Source organism: Lemur catta, chromosome 16 (assembly GCF_020740605.2).
Source record: "Lemur catta isolate mLemCat1 chromosome 16, mLemCat1.pri, whole genome shotgun sequence".
In the NCBI taxonomy this organism is placed as follows: Eukaryota; Metazoa; Chordata; class Mammalia; order Primates; family Lemuridae; genus Lemur; species Lemur catta.
Window position 1 is genome coordinate 43,025,498 of NC_059143.1, and position 25,275 is coordinate 43,050,772.

Consider the following 25,275-nt stretch of genomic DNA (forward strand, 5'->3'; position numbering starts at 1 on the left):
AGGAGTTTGGAACCAATGAATGACAGCATCCTGTGAGAATCAGCTGGGCGCATGTGGAATTGATACTAAGGACTACTGTACATTTCATTATTTTTGGTAAATTTGTGTATATTATGGGCTGAACTGTGTTCCCCTCAAATTTATGTGTTGAAGTCCCAATTTTAGTATCTCAGAATGTGATTGTATTTGGAGACAGGGTCTTCAAAGAGATAATTAAGCTAAAATGAGATGAGTAAGGAGGGCCCTAAACTGATACTGGGGTTCTTACAAGAAGAGATGAGGACACAGACGTGCACAGAGGGAAGACCACGTGAGAACAAAGCCAGGAGGCATCTAGAACAGAGGCCTCAGAAGAAACCAAGCCTGGTAGCACCTTGATTTCAGACAGAGCCCCCAGAACCGTGAGAAAACGAATTCCTGCGGTGTAAGTACCCAATCTGCTACTCCGTTATGCAGCCTAGCAAGTGAACACAGCGTGCCGCATGGTCTTTAAATCATGATTTATAACAGTACCCACGTGGAGAGTGTTGTGGGTTGAACTGCGGTTCTCAAAAAATATATACTGAAACCATAATCCCCTGTTTTCTGTGGATGTGACCTTATGTGGAAATAGGGTCTCTGCAGATATTAATAGTTAAATTAAAATAAGGTGATACTAGATTGGGGTGGCCCCCAATCCAATGACTGGTGTCCTTCTAAGAGGGAAATCTGGACACAGAGACACACCAGGGAGACTGGAGTGATGTGTTTCCTGGCCAAGGAATGCCAAGGATCGCTGGCACCCTCAGAAGCCAGGGGAGAGGCACGGAACAGATGTCCACAGAGCCTCCGGAAGGAACCGACTCTGCCAACCCCTTGGTTTTGAACTTCTAGTCTCCAGAACTGAGAGAGAATAAATTTCTGTTGTTTTAAGCCACCCGGTTTGGGGAAATTTCAGACAGCACTAGGAAACTAGAACAAAGAGCAATGGCCTCTCTAACACATTCACTAAAACCAAAAGCATACATTTATCGTCTGGAATGGAAAAGAAAAGCCAATCTGCCTTAGGTCCTGGGACTCGCCTGCCGTGAGAGGTAGCAGAGCCGCCCAGCGCAGGGCCGTGTGCAGCAGTGGCCGGTGGCGGAAGCTACTTTGTCCCTCTGGGACAGCATGTGGGGAAGGAGAGGAGGTCCCTGGTTCCCCAGCAGCCTGCAGGGCTTTTCATTTCCTGTTTACTCTATTCTCATCACATCTTTGAAATCTTCCCTGGAGGAGCTACTTTTGCTCTCAAATGTTCTTAACCCTTCGAGCCCTTTCTCCCTGGTTCCTACACCAAGTCCCCCAGCTACCCTGGTGGCCCAGATGCTGAGCTTCCTGCTCCCTTTGGCTTTATTGTCTCCTGTCTCCTGTCTGTGTGCCTCATCTTCCCTCCTGGAAGCCGGGCCAGGCTGAGGCTCCGGCCGGAGGCAGACACTCAGCGGACTAGCACCAGTCGCTGGCCCCTGGCTGAGCCTTTGTTTTCTGTTGCCAGTGGGGGACTGGTCATCACTGGATTTTCAGTCTCTGAAGGTTGCCTCTTTTCCCACCTGTGGGTCTGGAGGACATTTTACTCAAGGCCAGACCTGCTACTGGTGCTAGAGCTAGGGACAGCAAAGATGCTGACACTACGGACATTTTGTTAATAGAGAAAGGGTGATACAGTGGGGTCTGGTGACATTCTGCATTCACTGGTTATAAAATATCCGTGTTGTAGTAGATTAAAACACGCCCCCCCCCCCCCCCAGATATCTATACCGCAATTCCTGGAACCTGTGAATGTTACCTTAAATGGAAACAGGGTCTTTGCAGACGTGATTAAGTTAGACTCTTAACCTGTGGAGAGTATCCTGGATTATCTGAGCGGGCCCTATATGCACCACATGCATCCTTAGACCCGGCAGACAGACGCAGATGTGATGCACCTGCACACACAAGGTGATGGGGCCACAAACCGAGGGGAGCCGCAGACACCAAGAGGCTGGAAGAGCCACAAGACAGACTCTCCCTACAGCCCCCAGAAGGCGCACAGCACTGCCCACACCTGGACTTCAGCCAGGTGATACTGATTTTGGACTTCTGGCCTCCAGCACAGAGAGAAAATAAATTTCTGTGTTTTAAGCCACCAAATTCGTGGTGATCTGTTACAGTATCACGAGAAAGGAATACACATGCTATTCTTGTTCTTTAAGTCTAAGATTAACAGTTGACCAGACACAAGGGGGACTGCCAGGAGGCGTTCTCAGTGAGCCTGCTCAGGAATTGGGATATGAAATCGGCAGCACATTCATCTTTTTCCTACCACACGGAAATCTCTGGCACCAGATGGTTAGCTTGTGACGGGTGTGCTCTGTGTCTTCAACTATACAGCGAGGACTATTCTAGTTTTTAAAAATCTCCAGTGTAACACAGCAATCTGGTAGGTGCTTAATAAATATTTGCTGTTAATACTGATGATCATTTCAGGATTTGTTTCTGGCCCCGCATTCCAGAAGCTTCTGTTGCCTTCAACTTCATGGTGTAAATGCATCATATTTTAAAATTTAAAACCATAGACCAAGGTCTTTTTTCTTTTATTCCAACCCAGAAATTAACCAACTGTACATTTTAATATGCACATTTCATTGTCACTATGTGAGAAAGAAAATTCGTCTGCCAATTAGCACAGAATTGAGATGAGCTGTTTTTAATCTCTTGAACATGAAAACCTGGAACAACCACTGTGTGATCTGAAGTGGCAGGTGTGATTAATCTCTGGTTTATTCTACTTTCCCCCTCCCAGGACAATCACAATGTATCTTGATTTGGACGGTGCCCATGTCCCAGCATCTCCCAGGATTTTGACAGAAATTCATTAAGGGTGAGGTTGGAAAAGGGCAACTGTCCATTTGAGTTCATAAACAGCAAGGAAGCAAATGCAATTTAAAAATTAATGTAGTACACAAAATATGCCCAGCTAGACAACCACAAATGCAATCAGTTTATAAAGCAAAATGCCAATTGGAAAAAAAACTAGAATTTAATCTTCTCAAATGAAGAATCAGGTATCCTTCTACATGTGCCCTTCAGGCTTTCACCTAAGGGATAGACAGTATCAGTACTGACATCTCTCTTGTTTCTGTCTCCTTCCATGCTTACACTTCCAGACCTTTAAACTTTAGGCTACAGAGTTTGGGATACCCAGTCAGTGATGAAGAAGGGAATTTGAAAATCATTTGGTCTATTTATAATAAATGCATCCAGTTTTTAAAATTATTACTGGTTTTTCTGACACAGAGGACCTCAGAATATCTTTTTGGAGCTGGATTTTGGGCATCTGAACTTAAGTTTTTCAAAGTTTAATTCAATTCAGCAAATATTCATTGAGCTCTTTCTCTGAGATAGACATTAATGAATTAAGACACGGCACGTTTCCCCCGCCCCAACATGGGAGACAGGTACACAAGGACATACCTTTTGGTGTGATACACTAAGCAAGAGTCTGGAACGATTCCTGGGGGAGACCATCCTTCAGCCTAGACTTCGAGGATGATTCAGGATTCTCCAGGCTTGAGAAGGAGCATTTTCTAGACAGAAAGACAGGCGAACGCTGGCCCGGCCTGGTGCGTTCTGTATAATGGAGCAGAGAAAACAAGTGCAGGCTGGGAGGGTGAGGCCAGAGGGGCAAGTCCCCTCGTGGAGGGCCTTTTAAACCATGCTCAGGAGTCTGGAATTAATCCTAAAGGTCAGAGCAGTCAAGCCTGGCTAGACCTGAGAATCACCTGGGAAATTATGAAAAGCAATTCCTGCCCAAGCCCCAGCCCTGACCAATTAAGTAATCCCTTGTAAGGGTAAAACCAGGGCTTCAGTATTTTTAAAAACAGGTCTCAGGTGATTCGAATGCCCACCAGGGTTGAGAATCATAGCTCTAAAAAAGAGATCTGCAAAGTGTTTCTCAAAAGGGCCAGACAGTGAGTATTTTCAGCTTTGTGGGCCAATGGCCTCTCTTGCAACTACTCAACTCTGCTGTTTTGTGCGAAAGCAACACTGACGATATGTAAACGAATAAGCCTGACTGTATTCCAACAAAACTTTTCTTAAAAGATAGGCAGAGCCTACCCTAGATGATGGGATGCCATTGAGGAATTTAAGGAATGATTTAAACTTTTTGTTCTGTTTATATGTGATTACATAAATGATATATGAATCCATCTACATTGTAAAGAAATCTAAACAATAAGACAAAGCTCAAGGCCTTTTTATTTTTTTTAATTATTTATTTATTTTTTTGAGACAGAGTCTCGCTCTGTTGCCCCAGCTGGAGTGCCGTGGTGTAATCAGAGCTCACATTAACCTCAAACTCCTGGGCTCAATCCTCCTGCCTCGGCTTCCCAGATTATAGACGTGAGCCACCGTGCCCGGCTCAAGGCCTTTTTAGTCCCTTATTCAAATATCAGTCCTTTTCCTGGATAATAACTGTTAACAATGGGATATGTATTTTTCTGGAACTTTCTTCTTGCTTTTTTTGTATATGCATCTACTAGAAAGATATTCTTTTGTTCTGTAAATTAAAAATATATACTTATTGTTCTTAAACTTGCTTTTTCCCACATTATAATATGTTTTAGACCATTTTCTACAGTAACAAATATATATGTCTATCTCTTTTTAGTTTTTGGATAGCATTATGAAATATGAAAGCCCCATTGCTCATTTAGCTATTTCCTGAGAGAGGCTGAACTATTTGAAATTGCAATATTATACTGCTTTTTCCTATAAGATGGCATTTTCAAATGGTTCAACCTTATAGTCTATGTCCAATTTTTTTGCCATTGTAACCATGACTGCTATGACCTTCTGGCAGCGTGTGCTCCTGTGTGTTTTCCTGGGGCAGTTTCTGAGACATAGACTTGCTGGGTCCCTGGGCATATCAGTTGGGAAGGAGTCTTTGGTTAAACCACAGACACTAACTGGCAAACTCCAGCATTAAGGGGAATTATTGGCAGACTACAGGGCAGCTCACAGGATGGAGAGGAAGGCTGAAGACCTGGTCCCTGGGAATTGGTGGAGCCCAAGCTTGGCTTTGAACCTTGTCTCAATTATAATACATCTCACATAATTGTAGCGCAATGTTTTTTAAAAAGGAAACTGATATTTATATAATACAATGTGTGTACAGTTCTGTCATTATAGTGCATGTGTAGAATTGTACAAAGCACACTCCAAGCGAGATACAGAACTAGTCCATGACCACAAAGATCTCCCCCGTGTTCCTTCTCTACAGCCATACACAACCCTCTTCCCCCACCATCACTCAGCCCTGGCAACCAGCAATAATTATACCTGTTCCAGGAAATAAAAAAGTATGAAAGCTGCCCAATTTACTTTGTAAATTTGATTATAACTTTAATCCTAAAACCAGAAAAGGGAAAAAAAAGGTAGTACAAAGATGAGAGCAGAAGGAATAAAACTGTGGAACTAATAAGAATGAGCCCAGCAAGTTCAGCAAATTTGCCAGATACCAGAACAAATTATAAAAATCAATAGCATTTTTCCACACCAGCAGCAATCAATTAGAAAATATAATTGAAAATAAAATACCATGGAAAATAGACAACTATACACTATTTAGGAATTTTCTTAAGTATCTGCTTTAAGTTTACCAAGGGAAAAAAATGTAAAATTATAAGGAAACAAACAAAAAGATTTGCATAAATTGCATGTTATCCAATGATAGCTTAGTATAAAAATGACTTCAGGCCCCACACCCCATATAATCTAGAAATCCAAAGCAATTTTTGTCAATGGTCTAAGTGGATGTTTTGGGGAACTCAATAAGCTTTTTCTGAAATTTGTGTACATGATTAATAGGTGACAAATAACTAGCTCGACTTTGAAAAATAAAAGACTAAAGGCAGCATACTTGATATACAACAAATCCATAATAATAAAAACCAGATGGTTCTGGGGCTAGAACCAGGGCCGGCTGCATGGCCACCAGTGTAGTCACACAGGGCTCTGCTCTTAAAGGAGCTTCATGCTTGGTTGAAGTGTGATTTGCTGTCATCATCTTAAAATTCTTAAGAGTTTTTAAACAAGGGGATCTGCATTTTCATTTCGCACTGGCCCTTCAGGTTATGTAGCTAGTCTCGTCTAGAACAAACAAAACAAAATAGAGAACTTAGAGGCAGATCTATGTATATACAAGACCTTGATATAAAAAAAAACTTGCTCCACAAAGCCATGATGAAAGGTGGAGCTATTTAGAGATAGTTTTGGGATATTTGGCCCACTTTTTGGAGGAAAAACACTCAGATGAATGACTCATGACTCAGATGAATTAAAGATCTAAATATGAAAGGTAAAACTATAAAGATTGTAATAGGTAATGTTAGAAAATCTCTGTGACCTATAAATGAGGAAAACACCAAAACACAATCAATAAATAAAATATTGATGGATCTGATTACACCAAAAGTATGGATTTCTGTTCATTGAAGGACACCGTAGCTGAACTGACAGCTAACTGAGAGTGATATTTTCAGTGACTCAGACAGACAGGATCAATATGTATATAGAATAATAAAGAGCTCTTGCAAATCAAAAAGAGAAAAATCCATGAAAAATGGGCAAAGGGCACAAACAGTTTCAGAAGAGAAAACTTAAGGGGATGACTAACAAACTAAAATATTCTGGCTCATTTGTAAATTAGAGAAATGGAAATTAAATCAACAATTATATACCATTTTATATCCATGAACTAGCAAGCTGGTTAGTACGAAGGAGCCAAATTAGCAAGCTGGACAGTACGAAGGAGGCATAGGAACCAGCATCCTGGGGGAACATAGACTGAGGCTGTCACTCTGGCGAGTGATCTGGTTGGGTTTATGCAGATGAAGCATTTGTGTGCTTTATGCTCCAGTAATTTCCCTCCCAGGTACATATCTGAGCTCAACTGTCACATTGCTCTGTACAGGGACATGTATGAGGGGTTGATCACAGTACGTTTGTGTAGGTTGGAGTCGTCTATGTGTCCGTCACCCGGGGAAGAGCTAAATCAAAGGTGGTGATGGGTTATTATACTGTGGTGAGAAGCCCTGGACTAGGTGTGCACCTTATGGTCATAAAATAAGTAAAAATGTCGCATTGAGTGACATATGTAGAAACAGGGTATCAGAAGCACAAACCATTCATACAAATGACAAATACACACATACAAGACAAAAACACCCACAAATGAGAGGACACACACAAACGTATTGGGGAGGAATTTGGGAAAGGGAAAGGGAGAGATGAATGGAGATGAAAGGAAATGAATTTTGAAAGTGAACGAGAAAGGACATAGATAAGCACAAACGATGGAGGGGCTTTGCAGGAGCAGAGCTGAGAGTGCCGTCAACTTCATCATGCCACCTTTCTGTTCTAAGGTTACAAAAAAATTAACTCTCTCCAAAGTAAGGTCCCACAAAACCAGATACAATTTTTCACAAGACACGAGTATTTTCTCCTGGATGTGCATGGGGATGCGGGGCGGAGGAGGGGAGAAAAGAAAAGCTACCAAATTTTATTACCTTTTTTCACTCTTCACAAAGCATTGGGGTTTTTTTTTGTTTGTTTGTGTGTTTTTTGAGATAGAATCTGGCTCTGTCACCCAGGCTAGAGGGCTAGAGTGCGGTGGCGTCAGCCTAGCTCACAGCAACCTCAAACTCCTGGGCTTAAGCGATCCTACTGCCTCAGCCTCCTGAGTAGCTGGGACTACAGACACTCGCCACCACGCCTGGATAATTTTTCTATTTTTAGTAAAGATGGGGTCTCGATCTTGCTCAGACTGGCGTGGTTTTTTTTTTGTTTTAAAGAAACCAAACTCTCCATCTTTTTCAGCAAGTTGACAGACCATGTAATAGCACAAGAAGGCATAGCACATCATTGTTCCCCCTGCCACCATGACAGGGGCTGTGTGTGCAAGATTCAGGCTCAAGGAGTGGCACATAACTAGATCTGTCTCTTCCTTTTCCAGTCATATAAGTTTCATAGGTTAAGAAGGTGGAGCCAAATACCTATGAATTCATTTAAAAGTGACACAAGGCAGTTAATTTTGCAAACTTCTTTTGCTTTGAAATTCAGTGTATGACTCTGCGGGGAAGCTCGGGAGCAATGTTCTTAACGGAAACGTAGACAGGCTGGGATCTTACAGCGAGTGCCTCTCCGCCCGCGCGCCCGAGGGGGCCTTCCGAGGGCAATACTGCAAGCTTCATGTACTGCAGGTGAGCGTGGGGGACCCGCGGGCTTGCCCTTGAAGGATAAATGGATGGCATGATATGGAACAATATACAACTCCATGGATGGCTTTTCTTGATTAAAAAACCCAAAAACTATAACAATGTTTTGTGAAAAGTTAAAACTAAAATAGCTGGCAGAAACCTGCTCAGCATCTTCCAAGTGTGGGGCATTATATGAGGCACTTGTGCACAAACTGCCTAGGCCTTGAGCTATTCCTCCTACCACATTGTGTGGGGCAGGACTCCTGGGTGACCTTCTTGGGGAATCCAAGGTCAACCCCTGGCCAGCAACTTCAATAGCAAATCCTACACATGCTTTCTGAGTTCACCGGTAGCTCTCTTCTGTCCTCGTCAGGCTCAAGTGCTGCTGGAGTCCAGTAGGATGCTCCTGTCCCTGGGGTTTCTAGGGCTCTCACCGTTCTCCCGGACTAAATCCTGACTCTGCATCCTTACTGTCGAGGACCCACATCATTGTACGGCAGAATGTGGGTCACACCAAGGAGCTTAAAACGCAGTTCCTGAACACTATCACCATCAGTATTTTTTTTTTTTTTTCACTTGGGGAAAAAAGGAAGACACCATCAGTTTTTGGAATACCAGAGGGAGGAAGTCCACACACTATCCTTAACCCCTTTTCCAGAAACAGAGTTCTAAACACAAATTTGAGGTAATCCTAGCAGATGGGCCGTGACTTTTATGAAAACATTACTAAATCAGATGACCAAGGTTGCAGGGATCACTATCTTCAAAGCATGTTAATCCTTTTACTGCTCAGGGAGGAAAAAAAAACAACTAGGAATGGCCCAGCTTCTTATTAAACACAAAGATAGAGTTTATGTGTGTCACACAATACTAAAAGAAAAAGATATTACTAGTTGGCTAATAACAATTGTATAAAATAACAAGAAGAAACCCCAGCTCTCTGATACGAATGCTCTGAGTGATCTTACCGTGGTTAACCATGGAGACGGGGAGATTATCGCCTAGCTCCATTTGTCCTGCTGAGCGATGGGGTAGTGATTGTTTGAGGGTTTAATCAGTGTGTACAAACGTCATTTTCAAAGCAGATTAACGGTTTTGATATCAAAGCAAAAGGTCAGGCCTACACAATTCTGCAAGTTAATGTGTTTAGAAGAACCATCCCAGAAAATTTCATTTATAATTTGATGTTGTCTTTATTGGGACAGGCATTCTAATTATTGGCCTGATTTATTAATGAAATCTTTACTTGATTCATTGTGCCTTGCTACCACGAAATGGCAACTTGGAAATTGTATTGAAAATTGTAGGAGAGTCAACTGTTAATGATGTCTGATATGGAAGAGAGGGGCACTGGGCAGATTATCCAAAACCGGTGGCTGCTTTTTAAATAATCAGCTACATTAAGCCTTGGGTATATTTTAAATTAAATGTGGGTGCATCTGATGCACCTGGCAATTCACTTGAGCCCCTCGGTAATGGAAAAGCCATCTCTTGAGAAGTTAGAAAGTGTTTCTTCTTGCAACACTCTGCTCTTCCCTCTCTGAGTCTGCTTAATTACTAGCGGCCTTACCTAGAAATGATCATGCCACACGCTGTGAAAGCCAAAATGAAAGGACACTGTGGCATTGTGTTTCCCAGGATGGAGCCGACTACAGTGTGGGCGTGTGTGTCCCCGATTCTTGTGCTGAAGAGGACGTGACTGTGATGTCTCAGCTGGGTAGGTACAGACAGAACACCTGCTGGAACTATCATCTCCACACAAAGTTTGAAAAACCCCAGTTCCTTAGAACCAAGAAAGGCAATTCCTTCAGGGTTGAACCCACCTTTCATCTTGATCAAACCAATAAACTGAGGATAGGGGAGTTCGGGGGAGCTTGGGACGTGCTGGAATCGTAATGCAGTAGGCAGGAAGGAAGAGAAAGATAATGAGGAGGAGGTAGGAGCTGAATTTTATGGAATAAAAGTTGAAAGTTTAACAATCTTCTCACACTCACAGCTGCCTGGTTAGGCCTGCAGGAAGGATGGGGGTGGTATCTGGTTTCCATAGCGTGAGTGTTCTGTGCTCTGGCCCACATGTGGCAATCTGTCACCTGCCAAGCCCGCAAGGCCATTCTGAGCTAGGATTGTGTGAGGTCAGTGTGTTGTGAGGGATTAGCGTTAAGAGCCCAGCATTTGATCCTGGTTGACACCTCCCAGCTGTGTGATCCTGGGCCAATCACTTAATCACCCCAAGCTTCAGTCTCCTCCTCCGTCCACTGAAGGGTGGGCCCAGCCTGGCTCGAACCTCTGTGGCCTGGACTTACAGTCCTTCTGTCCTTACATATGCAGAAGGAATACATTTTAGTCTCCATGGAAACTGGTTTGACTTCCTCTGAGTCTTTCAAAATTTTCCAAGCAAGAACTTTAAAGCCTAAACTTTTGGCCATCAGTGTCCTTTTATTCTGGGCATCCAAATGAGAACGAACATGACACATTATTAAGAGTTCTCCTTTAAAGTGTTGATATTGCAGCTAGTTTCAATAACCTTAAACTGTCCTCTGAATTTGTGATGATCTTACAGCTTAGAGTATATTATCTAGCTAGCCAAGTATTTCATGTATTGCAAAAAAACCCCAACAAATTGTTATAAATTCAAATTTCAATTCTTGTTGGACACACCATAAATATCCTAGAAACAAAGATAAATTTGCAGTTATTATTAAATTAGCATTTTAAGAGAGTAGGTGACTTCCTAAGTCTAATGAGTTATAATTAATGGTCCTTATTATTTAAGAGATTGATCAATTAGCCTAGTTTTCAGACCCACGCTAAGCTTACCAGCAAGAGTTGGCATTAGGATAAAATGGAACATTAGAAATAATTACGGATAAAAAGATGCTTTGTGAAAGAAGGCTTTGGAAAAGAACAAGGTGCAGGTTCTCTCTGAGGAAGCGGAAGCCTGGTTGGGGTGAGCTGAGCTGATGTGGGTGGATGTCTTAGTGGAATTTCCTCTTCGCTGCCAAGTCGTTTCTCCAGCTTCAGTGCAGAGGCAGCGGATAGAAATCGTAGGTCTTTGCCCAGGGGGAAGAGGTCCCCATCTGGAAAGGATTCGTCAGCTATTCCTTAAAACTTTTTGATGGAATTGCCAACATATCCAATGCGGATGTGGGAACAGCCAGCTCAGCGATGCCAGGTGGAAGCTGTTTGCACAGACTATACTCATCCCGAGCAGGGGAGCAGGGAGACCCTGCAGCAGATAGGCCGAGGAAAATGACCCCAGTATTGCAGGGGAGGGAGAGGCCCGGGCAGGTCGGAACGTATTGCTTTTGGCCAAAGGGCAAAGTACTGCACAGTTGTTGCCATAGAATATTGTAACAGACTTTACACAAATTCCTGAGAATAAAAATTGTAACACTAGAATGTTCAGAGTCGAGATGGAACTTGGGTGTGATGTTTATGAAACCCAGTTATAGGCTATTTCCCTAAAGGCCCAGATCCATGCATTTTGGTGTCACTTATTAATACATTCATTTCCCAGGGCTGCTGTAACAAATGACCACAGCCTGGGTGACTTGAAACAACAGAAATTTATTCTGTCACAGTTCTGAAAACTAAAAGTCTGAAGTGAAGGTGTTGATGAGACCGGTTCCTTCCGGAGGCCCTGAGGGAAGAGTCTGTCCCATGCCTCTCTCCTAGGTGGCGGTGGTTGCAGAAGTTCTCGGCACTCTTTGGCTCACAGACACATCATTCCAATCTCTACCTCCGCTGACATGTGGAGTTCTTCCCTATGTCTCTCTGTGGTCAAATTTCCCTCTTATAAGGACACCAGTCAAACTGTATTTAGGGCCCACCCCAACCTCATATAACCTCATCTTAAATTGCTTATACCTACAAAAACCCAGTTGCCAAATAAGTTCACATTTACAGGTACCACAGGTTAGGACTTGAACCTTTTTGGGGGGACACATTCAACCCAGAACACCACCTAATGCCTGCCTTCTAGTCTGGCTAGATTATCTGAGTTCCCTTAAACACAACAAAGAGTTGAGAGGATGGTGACTCCCAGCCACCTAGCCCAGGACTCAGAGTGTGCTTGACTAACGTTAGGCAAATCCCACTGAAGTTTGATTGTGAGGCAAGTGACCCACCTGATAAAAGGAACTGCACCAAGAGCTGAAACAGAACGGGCTTGTTTTAAGGGTCTGATTAAAACTGAGTTGGCAAATTTTATTCAGACACAACACTGAAGGGTGACATATTTCCATTCTCAGGGACTCACTCGAAGTCTGTCCCATCAGAAACTTCATAGTATTTTATGAAGATCACACTGTCCCGGTTTGCAGTGGCCAAAAGCAATGAGTTCTGAGCTGCTTAGAATCAGTGTTACAATAAGCTGTAAACTGTCTCTTTCCTATGCTGTCTTAGGCTAATTTCACCTTGCTTTGCCTGTCGGCATTGCTAGGCCTGTGCAGTAGGACAGAGGTGCCGGCTCTGCGAAGAAAGACCCCCCCACAGCTCTCTCTTACGGGTTCCCCAAGTGCTGATCCAGACAACTGGGCTCTTTCACTGGCAACTCCTTGAATTACCCACAGAATTGCCTTTCTGGCTAAAGATTCCAAAGGAATCCAAACCATTTCATGGAATAACATTTTCTGTTCTCAATTCAATTCAGAAAATATGTATTGAGCAACTTCATCTCTGGCTTTTGTATGAGACATCACATATATGTGCTGGGGGCGGGGGGTTCAAACAACTGGGAGTCACTCATTTCAGGAGACCTACAGTTCAGTCAGCAAGCAGAGGACGTGTGCCTGCTCTTAGGAAATGGCGTCAGGAAAGACATATTCAGGCTCACTTCGAGCGCCAGGCATGGGCATGTGGAACAAACCGGAGGCGCTATGGAGAGTGGGGGAGGGAGGAGAAGGGGGAGTTTATAGAGAGGGCCCGAGCTGGCCTTGTGTTAGTGGGGTGAGAAGTGGGTGGAAAACTGATCCAACAGAGGTTTCCAATAAAAGTTTCGTTTTCCCCACGTAGAGCTGGAATCTGGCACAGTGTAGACACTTAGGGCCGATTGAATGTGTTTGGGCTGCCAATTGGACTGACTTACTATGGCAGGATTTAGAGCCAGGATGTGGTACACACACACACACACACACACACACACACACATAAAATAGTTAATTCCTTTAAAATTAGAAATAGAACTTCCAAGGGGAGCAGACATGTGTTGGCTGGTCAGTACATTCTTTTTCAGCGGAAGTGTTTATTTGGAAGATTCAAATCAAATCCTAGCGGGAAGTAGCTCTGAGGAACATCAGTTCAGGGCAAATGAAATTGGCTTACAAGGAACTCTGCTGCCAGGTGCCCTGTGGGGACCTGCTGGTAACCTAGATCATGCATCCCCATTCTTGGCCAGGGATAGGGGTGCATGAATGACTCCTCCTTCTTGATTTCCACCCTTCACATGTTACAATTCAGAATCACAATTAATCACATATTGTTCATCTTTCAGCTGCCTTTCTGGACATTTCAGAAACCTTCAGGTCACTGATTCATGGGAACCATGAATATTGGAGGTGGAAGGGACATTAGAATATGTTGTGTCCAACCCATCCTTCCTTGTTACACAGATGAGGAAATGAGACTCAGAGAGGTGAAGTGACTTGCCCAGGGTCACACAGCAAGCTAGCTCAAACCCGAGCCTCTGAATCCAAGTCAGGCAATGTGGTGTGGTGAGATGAGGCAGCACGAGGAGCACCTAACATCTATTAAACTCTTACTGCATGCCAGACACTGTTCCCAGTGCTTTCCAATTATTGTGTCATTCAGTTCTCGCAACAACCCTATGATGTCGGTACTATTATTATCCCCATTTTACCAAGGGGGAAACTGTGTCCCCATAGTTTGCTGAGGTTTTGGAAGTCCCCTGGTCCTGGTTCTCATAGATTGCTCCCATATTAGCAGCAGAAGCACCTGAGGATTTGTCAGAAGTGCAGAGTCTTAGGTCCCACCCCAATCTCCTGGAGCAGAAGCTTATAGGTAGGGGAGGCAGAGAGTAATCCACTTAACAGGCCCTCCAGGTAACTCTGAGGCTTGAGAGTTTGAGACAACTGCCCTAGTCTTACCAGAAAGATCTTTACAAACAATTTCTCCCAGTGCCTCATCAGCTATGCCCTAAGCTGATGCTTCTTAGCTTCAATTTCAGATGGCACCTTCCCCCAGGCTGTGGGCTTCCATCATATTTTTCCAACTTATATTGCACATCTCTCTTTTGCGGGGACTTGCTCACAAATGATTTGAGCCAGGAATGGCACATTTTTAAGCTTGTCATTCCTAGCGCTGTGTGCTGGGAAAGGATTTGAGAGCAGGCTGAGAATTCTGGAGACCTGGGTCCACTCCCAGCCAGGCTAAGAGTTCCTAGTTCTATGAGTTTCAGTATCTTTGTGCCCAATTTCTCCTCTTCTGTAAATCAGATATATTCAAAGCCCGGCTGCTCTTTTTACTGTCGAAATTTCGTTTTGAAATCATAGTTATGAAAGTATTTGGGAAAATGTAAAGCATTATATTGCAAACTAAAGTATTGTAATCTCCTTTTCTTTCCTGGTAGATATTTTAAGATTCAGAAATACTTCATTTTTGGCCCCTTCCCTCTCTCTCTTCACAATAAATTCTTCCTCCTCGTCGGGTGGGAGTGTGGCCACATGTGCTGCTGGAATGTTCCCCCTGGACACGTTTGCTGCCGTGTGTCTGTGAGTATGGGCATCGGAGGGACCTGGCTGGGACGCTATCTGTTGGTCCTGTTTTATTGACTTCCCCTCACCAGCTGCATTTAAACATATAATTTCATTCATTGAATGGTGTCTGGCCAGTGTTGCCTGTTCGCAGGGTACTATGAATGTTTGTGTCCCCCCAAAATTCATGTTGAAATATATACCCCCAATGTGATAATATTAGGAGGTGGGGACTTCAAAAGGTGATTAGATCATGAAGGTGGAGCCCTCATGGATGGAATTAGTGTCCCTTTATAAAGGGCCCCAGAGAGCTTCCTAGTTCTTTCTACCATGTGAGGACACAGCCAGAAGCCACCGACTGTGAACCAGGAAGTGGGCCCTCACCAGACACTGAATCTGCCAGCGCCTTGAATCAGGACTTCCCAGCCTCTGGAACTGTGAGAAATAAATTTCTGTTGTTTATAAGCTGCCCAGGCTACAGTATTTTGTTATAGCAGCCAAACAAGAAAATGTGAAAGTGTTCAAGGGGAAAGCCGGCCACACCCAAACATGATTGGGTTTCGAGACCACTGAGAATTGGGTCCTGTCCCAAAATATTCTTATTCCTAGCTGTCATGTGACCACTGGAAACTAGTTTCTTTTATTTGAGGCATTGCCTCTCCTACAGATACTACAGCATCTTGCTCATTGCTTCTTGTTTACATCTTGGATCATCCTTTAGGATAAATTAAATAGGAATAGAATTGCTGAGTCATAACTCTTGTATCATTGAACAATTCATTTATCCTGCCCCTTAGTAGGAAATGAAATGTCCATGTCTGTTTCCTGACCCTCTCACCAGCATCATAAAGCCACTAGCTTTATTAAAACTGGAACCAATTTGATAGGGGAATAAATTGGTTTAATTTACATCTTTAAAAAACTGGTAGCAAGAGGTTTTTCTTTCCTGAGTTTATCTGCCACTTGTATTTTTCTTTTGTAAATTCATACTCCTCACCCCCTTTTCCATGTGGGTGTTAGTTGGTTTCTTATTGATTTTTAAAGTTTATGATGTATATAAAGGATGTTATATATAATATCATAGTCATATCAACTGCAAAGTCATGTCATCTTCCTCAGTATTTTGGTTACTTTTTGTTTGTTTGCAATTTTTAAAATAATTATAGTAAGGAGTTAAATGAAATCCATTAATATTTTCCTTTGTAGTTTTTTCATTATTTTTATTCTTAGAATGTCATTCTCCACCCTTAAAATTGGCAAGTATTTAACCTGCATAAATAGTAAGCGGTTTTGTTTTGCACAGGGCTGTTTGCTCTGCATCTTGTTTTGGTGTCGTGTGAGATAAGGCTTGGCTGTGGGTGTCCTCTCCCCGCAGGTTCATCACCTTGCTGGGTCTCTCCCTGCCTCTGGCTGGGACTGTGTACGTGGCAGCCAGAGGCCAGGGGTCAGACAGCAGGATGTTGCCGGAACATGGGGCTCCTTCGGCCAGTTACGGGAGTCTGCCTTTGAGAGAGGCGAGGAGCCGGGAACAAAGAAACAGCGGCCGCTGGACACACTGCCCGGCCCATCTCTCACTGTCGGAAGCCCCGAGCGGAGGAAAAAGTAGGCATTTTAATGACACTAAGACCACCCAAGAGAGGTGACTTAGCGTGTGCAGTTGGAACATCATTCTTGCAGTGCTGGATTCTAGTGAATGCCCAGCGACTTCTAAATGTCAGCGTGGAGGCCGGATCTCTCCTCTTTACAATTCAGTCTTTGTTTCCCATCAGTGCGCTCGGGCCAGGCAAGGTCACTAAAAATGCTGCTTTCTTTCCTGGGTACAATTATCCAGTGTGTGATTGTGCTAATCAAGGACTAGGTTAGAACAGAACTTGGGGGTTCACTGTCGTCATTCTCTAAGGGACAATTCCAGGATCACAACATCTATTTTCAATGTCATATTTGCACACATGACCCACAGAAGATTTGTGTCATCACCAAGGTAAATGATTTACGTATAGATTGGAGCCAGGGGAGCCAGTGTGCAACACAAGCTCATTCACACAGCGGAGTGTATCTGAGCCAGAAATAGACAACCCGGCACAGGGCAGCGAGAGGCTGCGTTTCAGTGAGTCACCCTGTGTCGTGTTCAGTAAAAAATGAAGAGAGTGACCTTCGTTTCTGCCTGCCTGTTTGGCCCAGCAAATATTAATAGAGTCGCTCTCTCTTTCACAAATACAGCCTGGTCATGCGAATGCCTTTAGAACATGCAGGATAAGTTTTGGCAGATGCCCGTTAGGCCCACACAAATGTCCTTCCTTACTCCAAGTAGGGGGATAAAAATAAAACCAAATTTCAGTGAACGGACCAGCAGACTCTGAATATATGACAACGTGGCCAGTGTGGGAGACGCCCAGCGTGAAAGGCACAGCCCTGATGTTCTCAGATCCCACCCGGGTCTTGAGGCAAAACAAAAACAGCCGCGCGACACCAACAAAAAGCCCCAACAACAGCTGAAACATAAACAGCGTTTGTGTAAACGTAGATGTAATCTAAGGAGGGGCCGAGAAGGCCCAGAGGTCGTGGTGCAACCTCCTTCCCCAAGTCAGAAGCAGCTCTGCCCGCCCGGGGCTCCCTGAGAGCCCATCTGCGCTGGGAAGTGCTGACTGGCAGCTCCCTAGCGGGAGTCGCCCCTGCCGCCCTGTCATTTCCGCCCTGGGCGGGGCGGGGGGGGGGGACCTGCTTTTGCCGTCTAAGGCCCCAGAAAATACAACTGCTCTCCTGTTTCTATGACAGTTCCATCTGTGATATTAGGGACAGTCACGATGGCCTCGCCAAGTCTCAGCATCCCTCAACTACTTCTCACGCGATGTGGGTCTGGAGCCCTCTCTGTCCCCTGGCGGCGCTGAGGACAGTTCCGCAGTCCACATGGCAGAGCGAGCACGTGCTCAGCGATCCCCACCCCCCACCCCCCCATCACACCTGGCGCGGTGGCTAACTCTGACCCTGGTCAGACTGGCCTTTATGAACCTCAGTTTCCACATGTGTAAAACAGGCCACATGATGGGATTTACTGGAGGACTTAAATGAGATGACGTGTACTTACCTCACCCTGGATTCACTCCTCTTTTTCGCGTTCTCTTCAGTTAAGCCGGGACAGGGAGAAAGGGCCAGGGCTTTATCTTGCCAACTCCTCCTGCTCGGGCCCTGCTGGCTTCCCGAGAAAGCAGCCATCAGCTGGAGCTGCGAACGCGCCACGGGCTCCTAACGCATACGGCCTCGAAATTCACCATTGCGTTCATCTGTGGCAGGTGCACAGAGCCCGGCACTTTAGGGCTAGATCACAGGATTTAGGGCAGACACACCTGGTAGGGTGTCAGGAGCTGAAACTTTAGCTTCCTCACCCCAAGCGAGCCCCACTATGAGCGAGACACTCTGGGTGTGTTAGGTTAGGCTGGTTTCCTGTTACACGAGCCCGTCCTTTGCTATTTGGATGGGAAAAATACGAGCGAATGTGTGAGGATGTTTCCATGAAGTAAATACGTAGCTGTGGATTTCAGCCCCCGGACATCAGGGCTCCTACCTCGTGGTCCATTGCCTCAGGTGGCCTTGCAGTGCTAAGGACTGAGAAACGCCACAGGGGCTGCAAGTTCTTCTAAAGCGTTGTCACAGCCAGCGGGGCTCCCACGTGGGCATGCATCGGGACCACCTGCAGGGCAGGTTATAGCATAAATTGCTGGGCCCTAACCCAAAGATTCCGATTCTATAGGGCTGCAGTGGGGCCTGGGAATGTGCATTTCTAACAAGCTCCCAGGTGATGCTGAATCTGCTGGCCCAGGGACCCCCACTTTGAGAACCAGTGACCACATGCGTTATTTCATCCAATCCCGCCATGCCTCTATGGTTCATAGTACTTTCCATTTACAAATGTCTTCCTACAGACCAGTTATTTTCTAAGGACTTACAAACCACTGATGGATAAGTTCACTTTTGAGGAGACTATAGATGGAAAAAAATAACAAAATGTATTGAGTAGCTTGCTTGCCATGGTGGACATCGGGCCAGACATTTGACATTGTTCTAGAATCCTCACAACAGCCCTGCCAAAAATCGTGCCTATTCTAAAAGTAAGAAAACCGAAGCTCAGCGAGGTTAAAGAACTTGGCCAACCCTGGCAGAGCCCAGTCCTGCATCCCTCTGTCGCAGCCTGTGCCTTCTCAGGAAACCAGGGACAGGGGCGGGGGGAGGTAGCCAGGTGGCATCAGGTGTAGGAACCCACTGGCTGTGCTGCGCTCACTGCCAGCTCCTGGTGAGTGAAAATCTTTCTGAATGAAGCGGGTGAGTGTTGTGGCTTCAGGCAGAGACACAAGCACAATGAGTGACTTACATGCAAGAAACTCCTATTTATGGCTGGAGCTTCAAAATGTTAGGTAATTAAGTTCTTCAATTGAAGAGATTGGTTCAAACTGCCAGAGCTTGGTTGTAAGTTCTAATTCAAGGACCTGTTGGTGCACACGGTGTTTAAGGCACTGAGCTCTGTCCAGGGGAAAACAGGAATCTCTTAGGGACAGCTTGAGCTTTGGAGCTGCTCCTTCACAATTCCAGCCACTTCACTGGCTCTCAGGATAGGTCAAATTCAATTTAAAAAACAATAAAGGGAATAAATTCAGTAGATGGTATTAACCATTCTTAAAGCGATAGGGCTTAAAATAGTGGAAGCAGTAGCTGCATTCTCATGAGCGTGTACTGTGGGTTGGCCTCTACTCGAAGTGATTTATTAATGTAAGCATTATCTCATTTGTTCTACATGATAGTCCTTTGATGATACGATCTCCTTTGATTTCCATTTTGTGGATGGGGAAACTTAGACACAGAGGAGTTAATTCACTTGCCAGAAGTCACAGAGCTAATAAATGACAGCCAGATTCAGAAGCAGGAGTGTCTCTTAGGCCTGCCCCCTACCCTTAGCTGCTGTGCCACCTGCCCCTCCATTTTTGTGCCTGTATGTTGGCCTACATTTGGGTCGTTATTCATGAGTGGCTTGTCCTTGGAAGTGCACCAAAGATGCCATTCCAAGTGACATGCTGGCTCTACGGATCACGTAGTTTCCCACTGACATCTATGTTCTCCTTCTCCTCAACTCTTTGTCAAACAGGACCTGGCTCAGGGGTTGGCGTCCCTTGGGCCTGAGCTTGGGCAGTGCATTCTGTGCAAGACCTGTGGTCAGGTCTCTAAGGGAGAGTAAGGTTCAAAGGGAAGTGAGACCAAGCATGAAAGTCCACAGATAGACCAAGACGCAACCGTGGAGCCCCTAGCTGAGCAGTCCCAGGGTCAGAGCCAGAGAGCTTCTGGGGTTCTGCCAAGACCTCTCTGGCTCTTGCTGTGGGGTAGTGCATGGATAGGTCTGGCTGTCGGGGTGAACGGTAACACCTCTGCTCTTGCCTAGGGTTTCTAGGAGCCGTGGCTCACGCTCTGCAGTGCTTTTCTTGGCAGAAGAATGTGCCGGCCATCTGGACCACACAGACACCTGGCGGCACCTGCCCTGCACTGAATGGCATCCGTGTCTTGAGTCTCCTCTGGATCATCTCGGGACACACCAGTCAGATGACCGCATGGCTCTCTTTGGGTGAGGAAGGCTGATGAACCTTTACTGTAGGAGCAGCCAGGGAAGAGAGACTCTCTGGTGTGCTGGGATCATGTTGGGCAGGAGGCCGGGAGGCTGGCAGCCTTCCCACTGGCAGCCTCGCCCACAAGCAGCCTTCCTTCTGCTTTGGAGACACGGCATGTGGCCACCCATAAGTGAGATTTCTAGGTCAGTGTCCGGTGGCTCCTTTAACTCCTCCTAGGTATAAATCAGGCACCTGGCTGCCAGATGGATACCTGGTATTGTATTTTTATCACCCAAAGGGCTGGGTTTTCCCTCCTGTCGTGATTAGTGAAACTAGGAATGAACATATTTTTTCCTCTTGAAATATAGGCAAGCAGAAATACACATGGTACCCTAGTATCAAATCAGTGTCAAGAGACCTTGCCCCTATTGCTACCCTCCTGAAGCACTCTCATCAGTAACAGCGGTACCCTCCAAACAGGGGTCCACACACAGGTATCAGAATTGAGGGGAAGGGCCAGTCCAGGGCCATTGGAAGAATCCTGCCAGGTGATCTGCACCAGTCCACGAATAGTCCAAGGGGCTGCAGCCACTGTGGGAGCACAGACGAGCTCAAAGCCTTTGAATGACAGAGCCCTTGGGCACCATCTTTTGTTCCCAGTCTAAGTTCTCCTTTTAAGTGAATTACAGTGATTCTTAAAGCTCTTCCAACACACCTGAAAATTGAAAGTGTTCCTCTTGCTTTTTCTGAAAAGAGACATCACATGATTTTCTTCCATTAAACAAAAAGACACCTTTTTTTTTTTTTTAACATTTGTTGCAGATAATGTACTTGAATGGAAAACCAGAGTGCTTAAAAACCCGCTGTACCTTTCTTCTCGGAGCGGCCCATTCTATCTCGGGGTTGATACATTTTTCCTGATCAGGTAATAAGGTCAAGCTACGTTTCTCTGCTGTTGTGCTAATAAGTGAAGTGTGAGAAGAGAGGAGTTGAGGACGGACTCTGGGTTTTGGTTTCAGTAACTGTGTAGATGGCAGTGGCATCGCTGAGATGGAAAAGACTGCAGGAGAAGCAGGGTCCGCAGGGACAATCGAGCTTTCTGTTTTAGACAAGTTAAGAGGAAGGGGCCTTTTAGACATCCGCATGGAGAGGTCAGATGAGCAGCTGGCTGTGCAAGTTGGGAGATCAGCGGAAACATCAAGTCAGGGGTCGTAAGTTTGAGAGTCCTTGGGATATAGGAGGCATTTAAAGCCACAGCACTGGATCTGATCACTTTGGGAGGAGACGGAATGACAGATGGGGACTGAATACTAGGACCTCCAGCATTTCAACCTTAGAAGCTGGGAAGACGAGGAGCCCACAGAGGGGTCTGAGAGTGAGTGACCAGTGACATGGAGGCTCAACTAAGACACTGTGGGGACCAGGAAGCCAAGAGAAGAAAGTCCCTCAAGGAGGAAGAGTGTGGTCAGTGTGGCCCAATGCTCTGGGAGTTGACTATGCAAAGAAGTGATGATCGTTGGATTTGGGAACCAGGGGGCTTTTGGTGACACTGGCAGGAACGGGGTCAGTGGAGTGGTGGAAACTGAAGCCTGAAGGAGTGGGGTGAGGATGGCAGGACACAGAGATGCTGACTGTGCACAGCTCTCCTAAGACCTTCTGCAGTTTAAGGGAGAAAAGAAATGGAGTGGGGCTGTGTGGTTATGGGGGATAGAGGGAGGTCGTCTGAAGAGAAGGGATTCAAGACATATCAATAGCGTGTTGGGAACGGCTGAAGAGAAAGGGACAAATTGATGGATGCTGGAGATGCTGTTTTTGACTAAACAATAACAATGGCAACAGAGCAATGTTTTAATAAGTATGCCCATTTTATAACACATTTTACAATTCCATGATATTCAAAAGTGTATGAACCACTGGGTTCAAGCGATCCTCCTGCCTCAGCCTCGTGAGTAGCTGGGATTACAGGTGTGCACCACCACGCCTGGCTAATTTTTTTCTACTTTTAGTGGAGACAGGGTCTCGTTGTTGCTCAAACTGGTCTCGAACTACTGACCTCAAGTAATCCTCCTGCCTCAGCCTCCCGGAGTGCTAGGATTTCAGGCGTGAGCCACCGCTTGGCCTAGAAGCCACTTTTGATTGATTGACTGATTGATTATCCCTCCCCTGGAATGTAAGGCAGGAATTTTGTTTCCTGTTTTATATACTGTTATTGTCACCGGAGCCTAAAGCCCTGATAGCTCTATAGTACTGCTCAGTAAACCGTTGTTGAGAGAAATGACTTCTTAATTGTTTTATCTCAAGACTCTGATGTGATAGTTTCTTGTAATGCAGAGGAAATTGGGAGAAGGAGCTGAGACCCATCAATGAGAGCAACAGCTCATGCTAGGAAGTGACCAAGGTGACAACAGAGTGTAGCCCAGACAGGCATGAGTCAGAGTCCCCAGTCTGCAGCAAACCCAGCAGCGACATGGGAACCACTGGATGTCAGACTTCCCAAGAGGGCACGGCTGGGTGCAGCCACAGGAGCCCTGGAGGCTGGGGAGGTCTGCCCAGGGGCGGCGGTCAAAGACCAGAACTCTGTTCCCTGCAGAGGGGACTAGCAAGAACAGGGCAAAAAAGACACCACCCTGTCTCAAAAAAAAAAAAAAAAGAAGAAGAATGACTAGTTGGTGACTGTTTTGCAATCCTTCCCCACCTCTTGAGCTGGCTTCATCCATCTCTAGTGCGTGATCGTGTCTGCCGCAGCCTGTTCAGGACTCCGGATCTCAGCCACTTGTAACTGGGTATGTTTTCCTGCCAGTCCTGGTTATCTTCTCTTTACGAACTTGAAGGCTGGGCGGTACATGCCGGCACACACAGCCAGACCCCGGCTTGGCTCAGCAACCACACTGGCAGAGGGGGAGTAGGTCACTCCGAAAAGAAAAGACTGCCCTGATTCCTTCTTTCCTGAAATTAAGAGGAGGCCGGAATCAGAATTGGCTGCCCTACTTCCACTCCTTAGCACTCTCTTTTAGATGTCTCTATAAATTTTGTTCCTATTATAATGAGTCCAAATTGCTGCTTTTCAAAGGAAAATCTGGCAGGCAGAGAATAGACATTCTCCAACCCTCCCTGATCCCTTCCAAGTCCTACCCAGCACACACAGCTTTGTTTTGCAATAGGAAATACATCTACTCCTTAGGGAAACACCCACAAGGATCACTGGGATAAATGTCACAAGGTTGGGAAACTCACTCACAAACATGCTCACCATTGAGTTAGAACTACAAGGCATATCCGCAGTTTCTTTAGCAGAACATTCTGGGTAATGAATTTGTCCTCAGGATATGTTGGCTAAGAATTCTGTGATCTTGGGCAACTCAATAATCTTTGAGTCTTACTTTCCCTGTTAGGGAAGCAGGAATGAAAATATTTTCCCTTTTACCTAGTAGGGCTGTTTATTCATCTATTCAATCATTTCCTCAACAAACGTTTATTGCAAAGAAGTTTAGTATGGCTGGAGAAGCAAAAGCAATCTCATTAGCAAAAGTACTTTGAAAATGATGTGCTACGACAGAAATGGAAGACCTTGACATTATAATTTTAAAAGACCAATGTGGTAGTTATTAGTATTCTTCACCAAATATTTCTGTCTCTCTACCTTCCAGGCACTTGGCAACTTTCCACTTCCTGGCCCCACTGTGGTCGAATGGGCCAATCAGTAGATCTGACCAAGTTGTACCTGGTATTGCCATTATGCTAAGTGCTTTAAACTCTTATGCTAAGAGCTTTAAATATGTCACTTTTAGATTAGAGCATTTAATTGCTGGTTTTAGGCCCTCTAGAACTCTGTTGTCCTCTTCCATGGTCCCTCCCTAGTGAACTTTCAGATGGTGGCAGCTCCATCAGCCTGGGTCCCACAGACGATTCTGAGCCCAAGGTACCTGGCCCTGGGTGTGTAGCATGACCCAGAGCAAATCTATCATTTTAAGACTTGGAGGTGCTTTCTTGCTGCAGCAGAATTTATTCCACTTTGATTGAAACCGAATTAATCAACCAATGAACTGTACGACTGATACGTAATTCCTGTGACTATTCTTTTTCTCTTAGCGGCTGGTTAAGTGCAAGGACATTTTTAAAGATGCATCAGAATTCAGACAAAGGAATAACCCCCAAGGTCATACTCAGATACTTTTTCAGTCGCCTGATAAGGTAGGTTTATTTATATAACTTCTTAATGTTCCTGATTGCTATGTAATGATTTATTATCTTTGGTCTTTAACCCCCTTTTGAAAGAATTTCCAAAAGAAAAATAAACTAAAAGAAATAGTTTTCTTCCTTATGCAGTTGATTTTTGCTGGTTTAATATGGTTCAAATTCTATTAGGACAAATCCCATGAAAACTGGTGCCTTCCACTGGCAAAAACATCCTTATTCCTCAGCTGATGGGCAGCAGATCTTAATAAACACACTGTCAGATTTTCATGAAATCTATATTCAACAGGAGAATTTGTTCGCATGCAAATGAGTAATAATTGGATCCTGTAAATCAGAGCACTAATATTAATGATAAAAATTAAAGAAGACATGACCAGGAGAGGAGCGTGGTTGAAGCTTGGGCCAGTGGTCGTTCTGCTAGAGCAAGGGAGGAAGGATGATGGTCTCCATTAGGAATGTGTGCGTGGCTGAAGCAGAGGGATCCCAACACTGGGGCGGAACACGGAATCAGTGAGAGCGGTAGTG

The 25,275-nt window shown here is 45.0% G+C and overlaps 1 protein-coding gene across 1 annotated transcript in view; it reads left to right on the forward strand.

Moving 5' to 3' along the window:
* LOC123621726 (O-acyltransferase like protein-like) overlaps positions 1-25,275 on the forward strand; it is a 45,305-nt gene that overhangs the window by 3,577 nt on the left and 16,453 nt on the right. Inside the window, exons 2-8 of the mRNA XM_045527627.1 lie at positions 8,119-8,258; positions 9,894-9,972; positions 14,842-14,983; positions 16,341-16,567; positions 20,391-20,570; positions 21,376-21,478; positions 24,643-24,744. Of these exons, the coding sequence (XP_045383583.1) occupies positions 8,119-8,258; positions 9,894-9,972; positions 14,842-14,983; positions 16,341-16,567; positions 20,391-20,570; positions 21,376-21,478; positions 24,643-24,744 (973 nt within the window). The remainder of the gene's footprint in view (positions 1-8,118; positions 8,259-9,893; positions 9,973-14,841; positions 14,984-16,340; positions 16,568-20,390; positions 20,571-21,375; positions 21,479-24,642; positions 24,745-25,275) is intronic.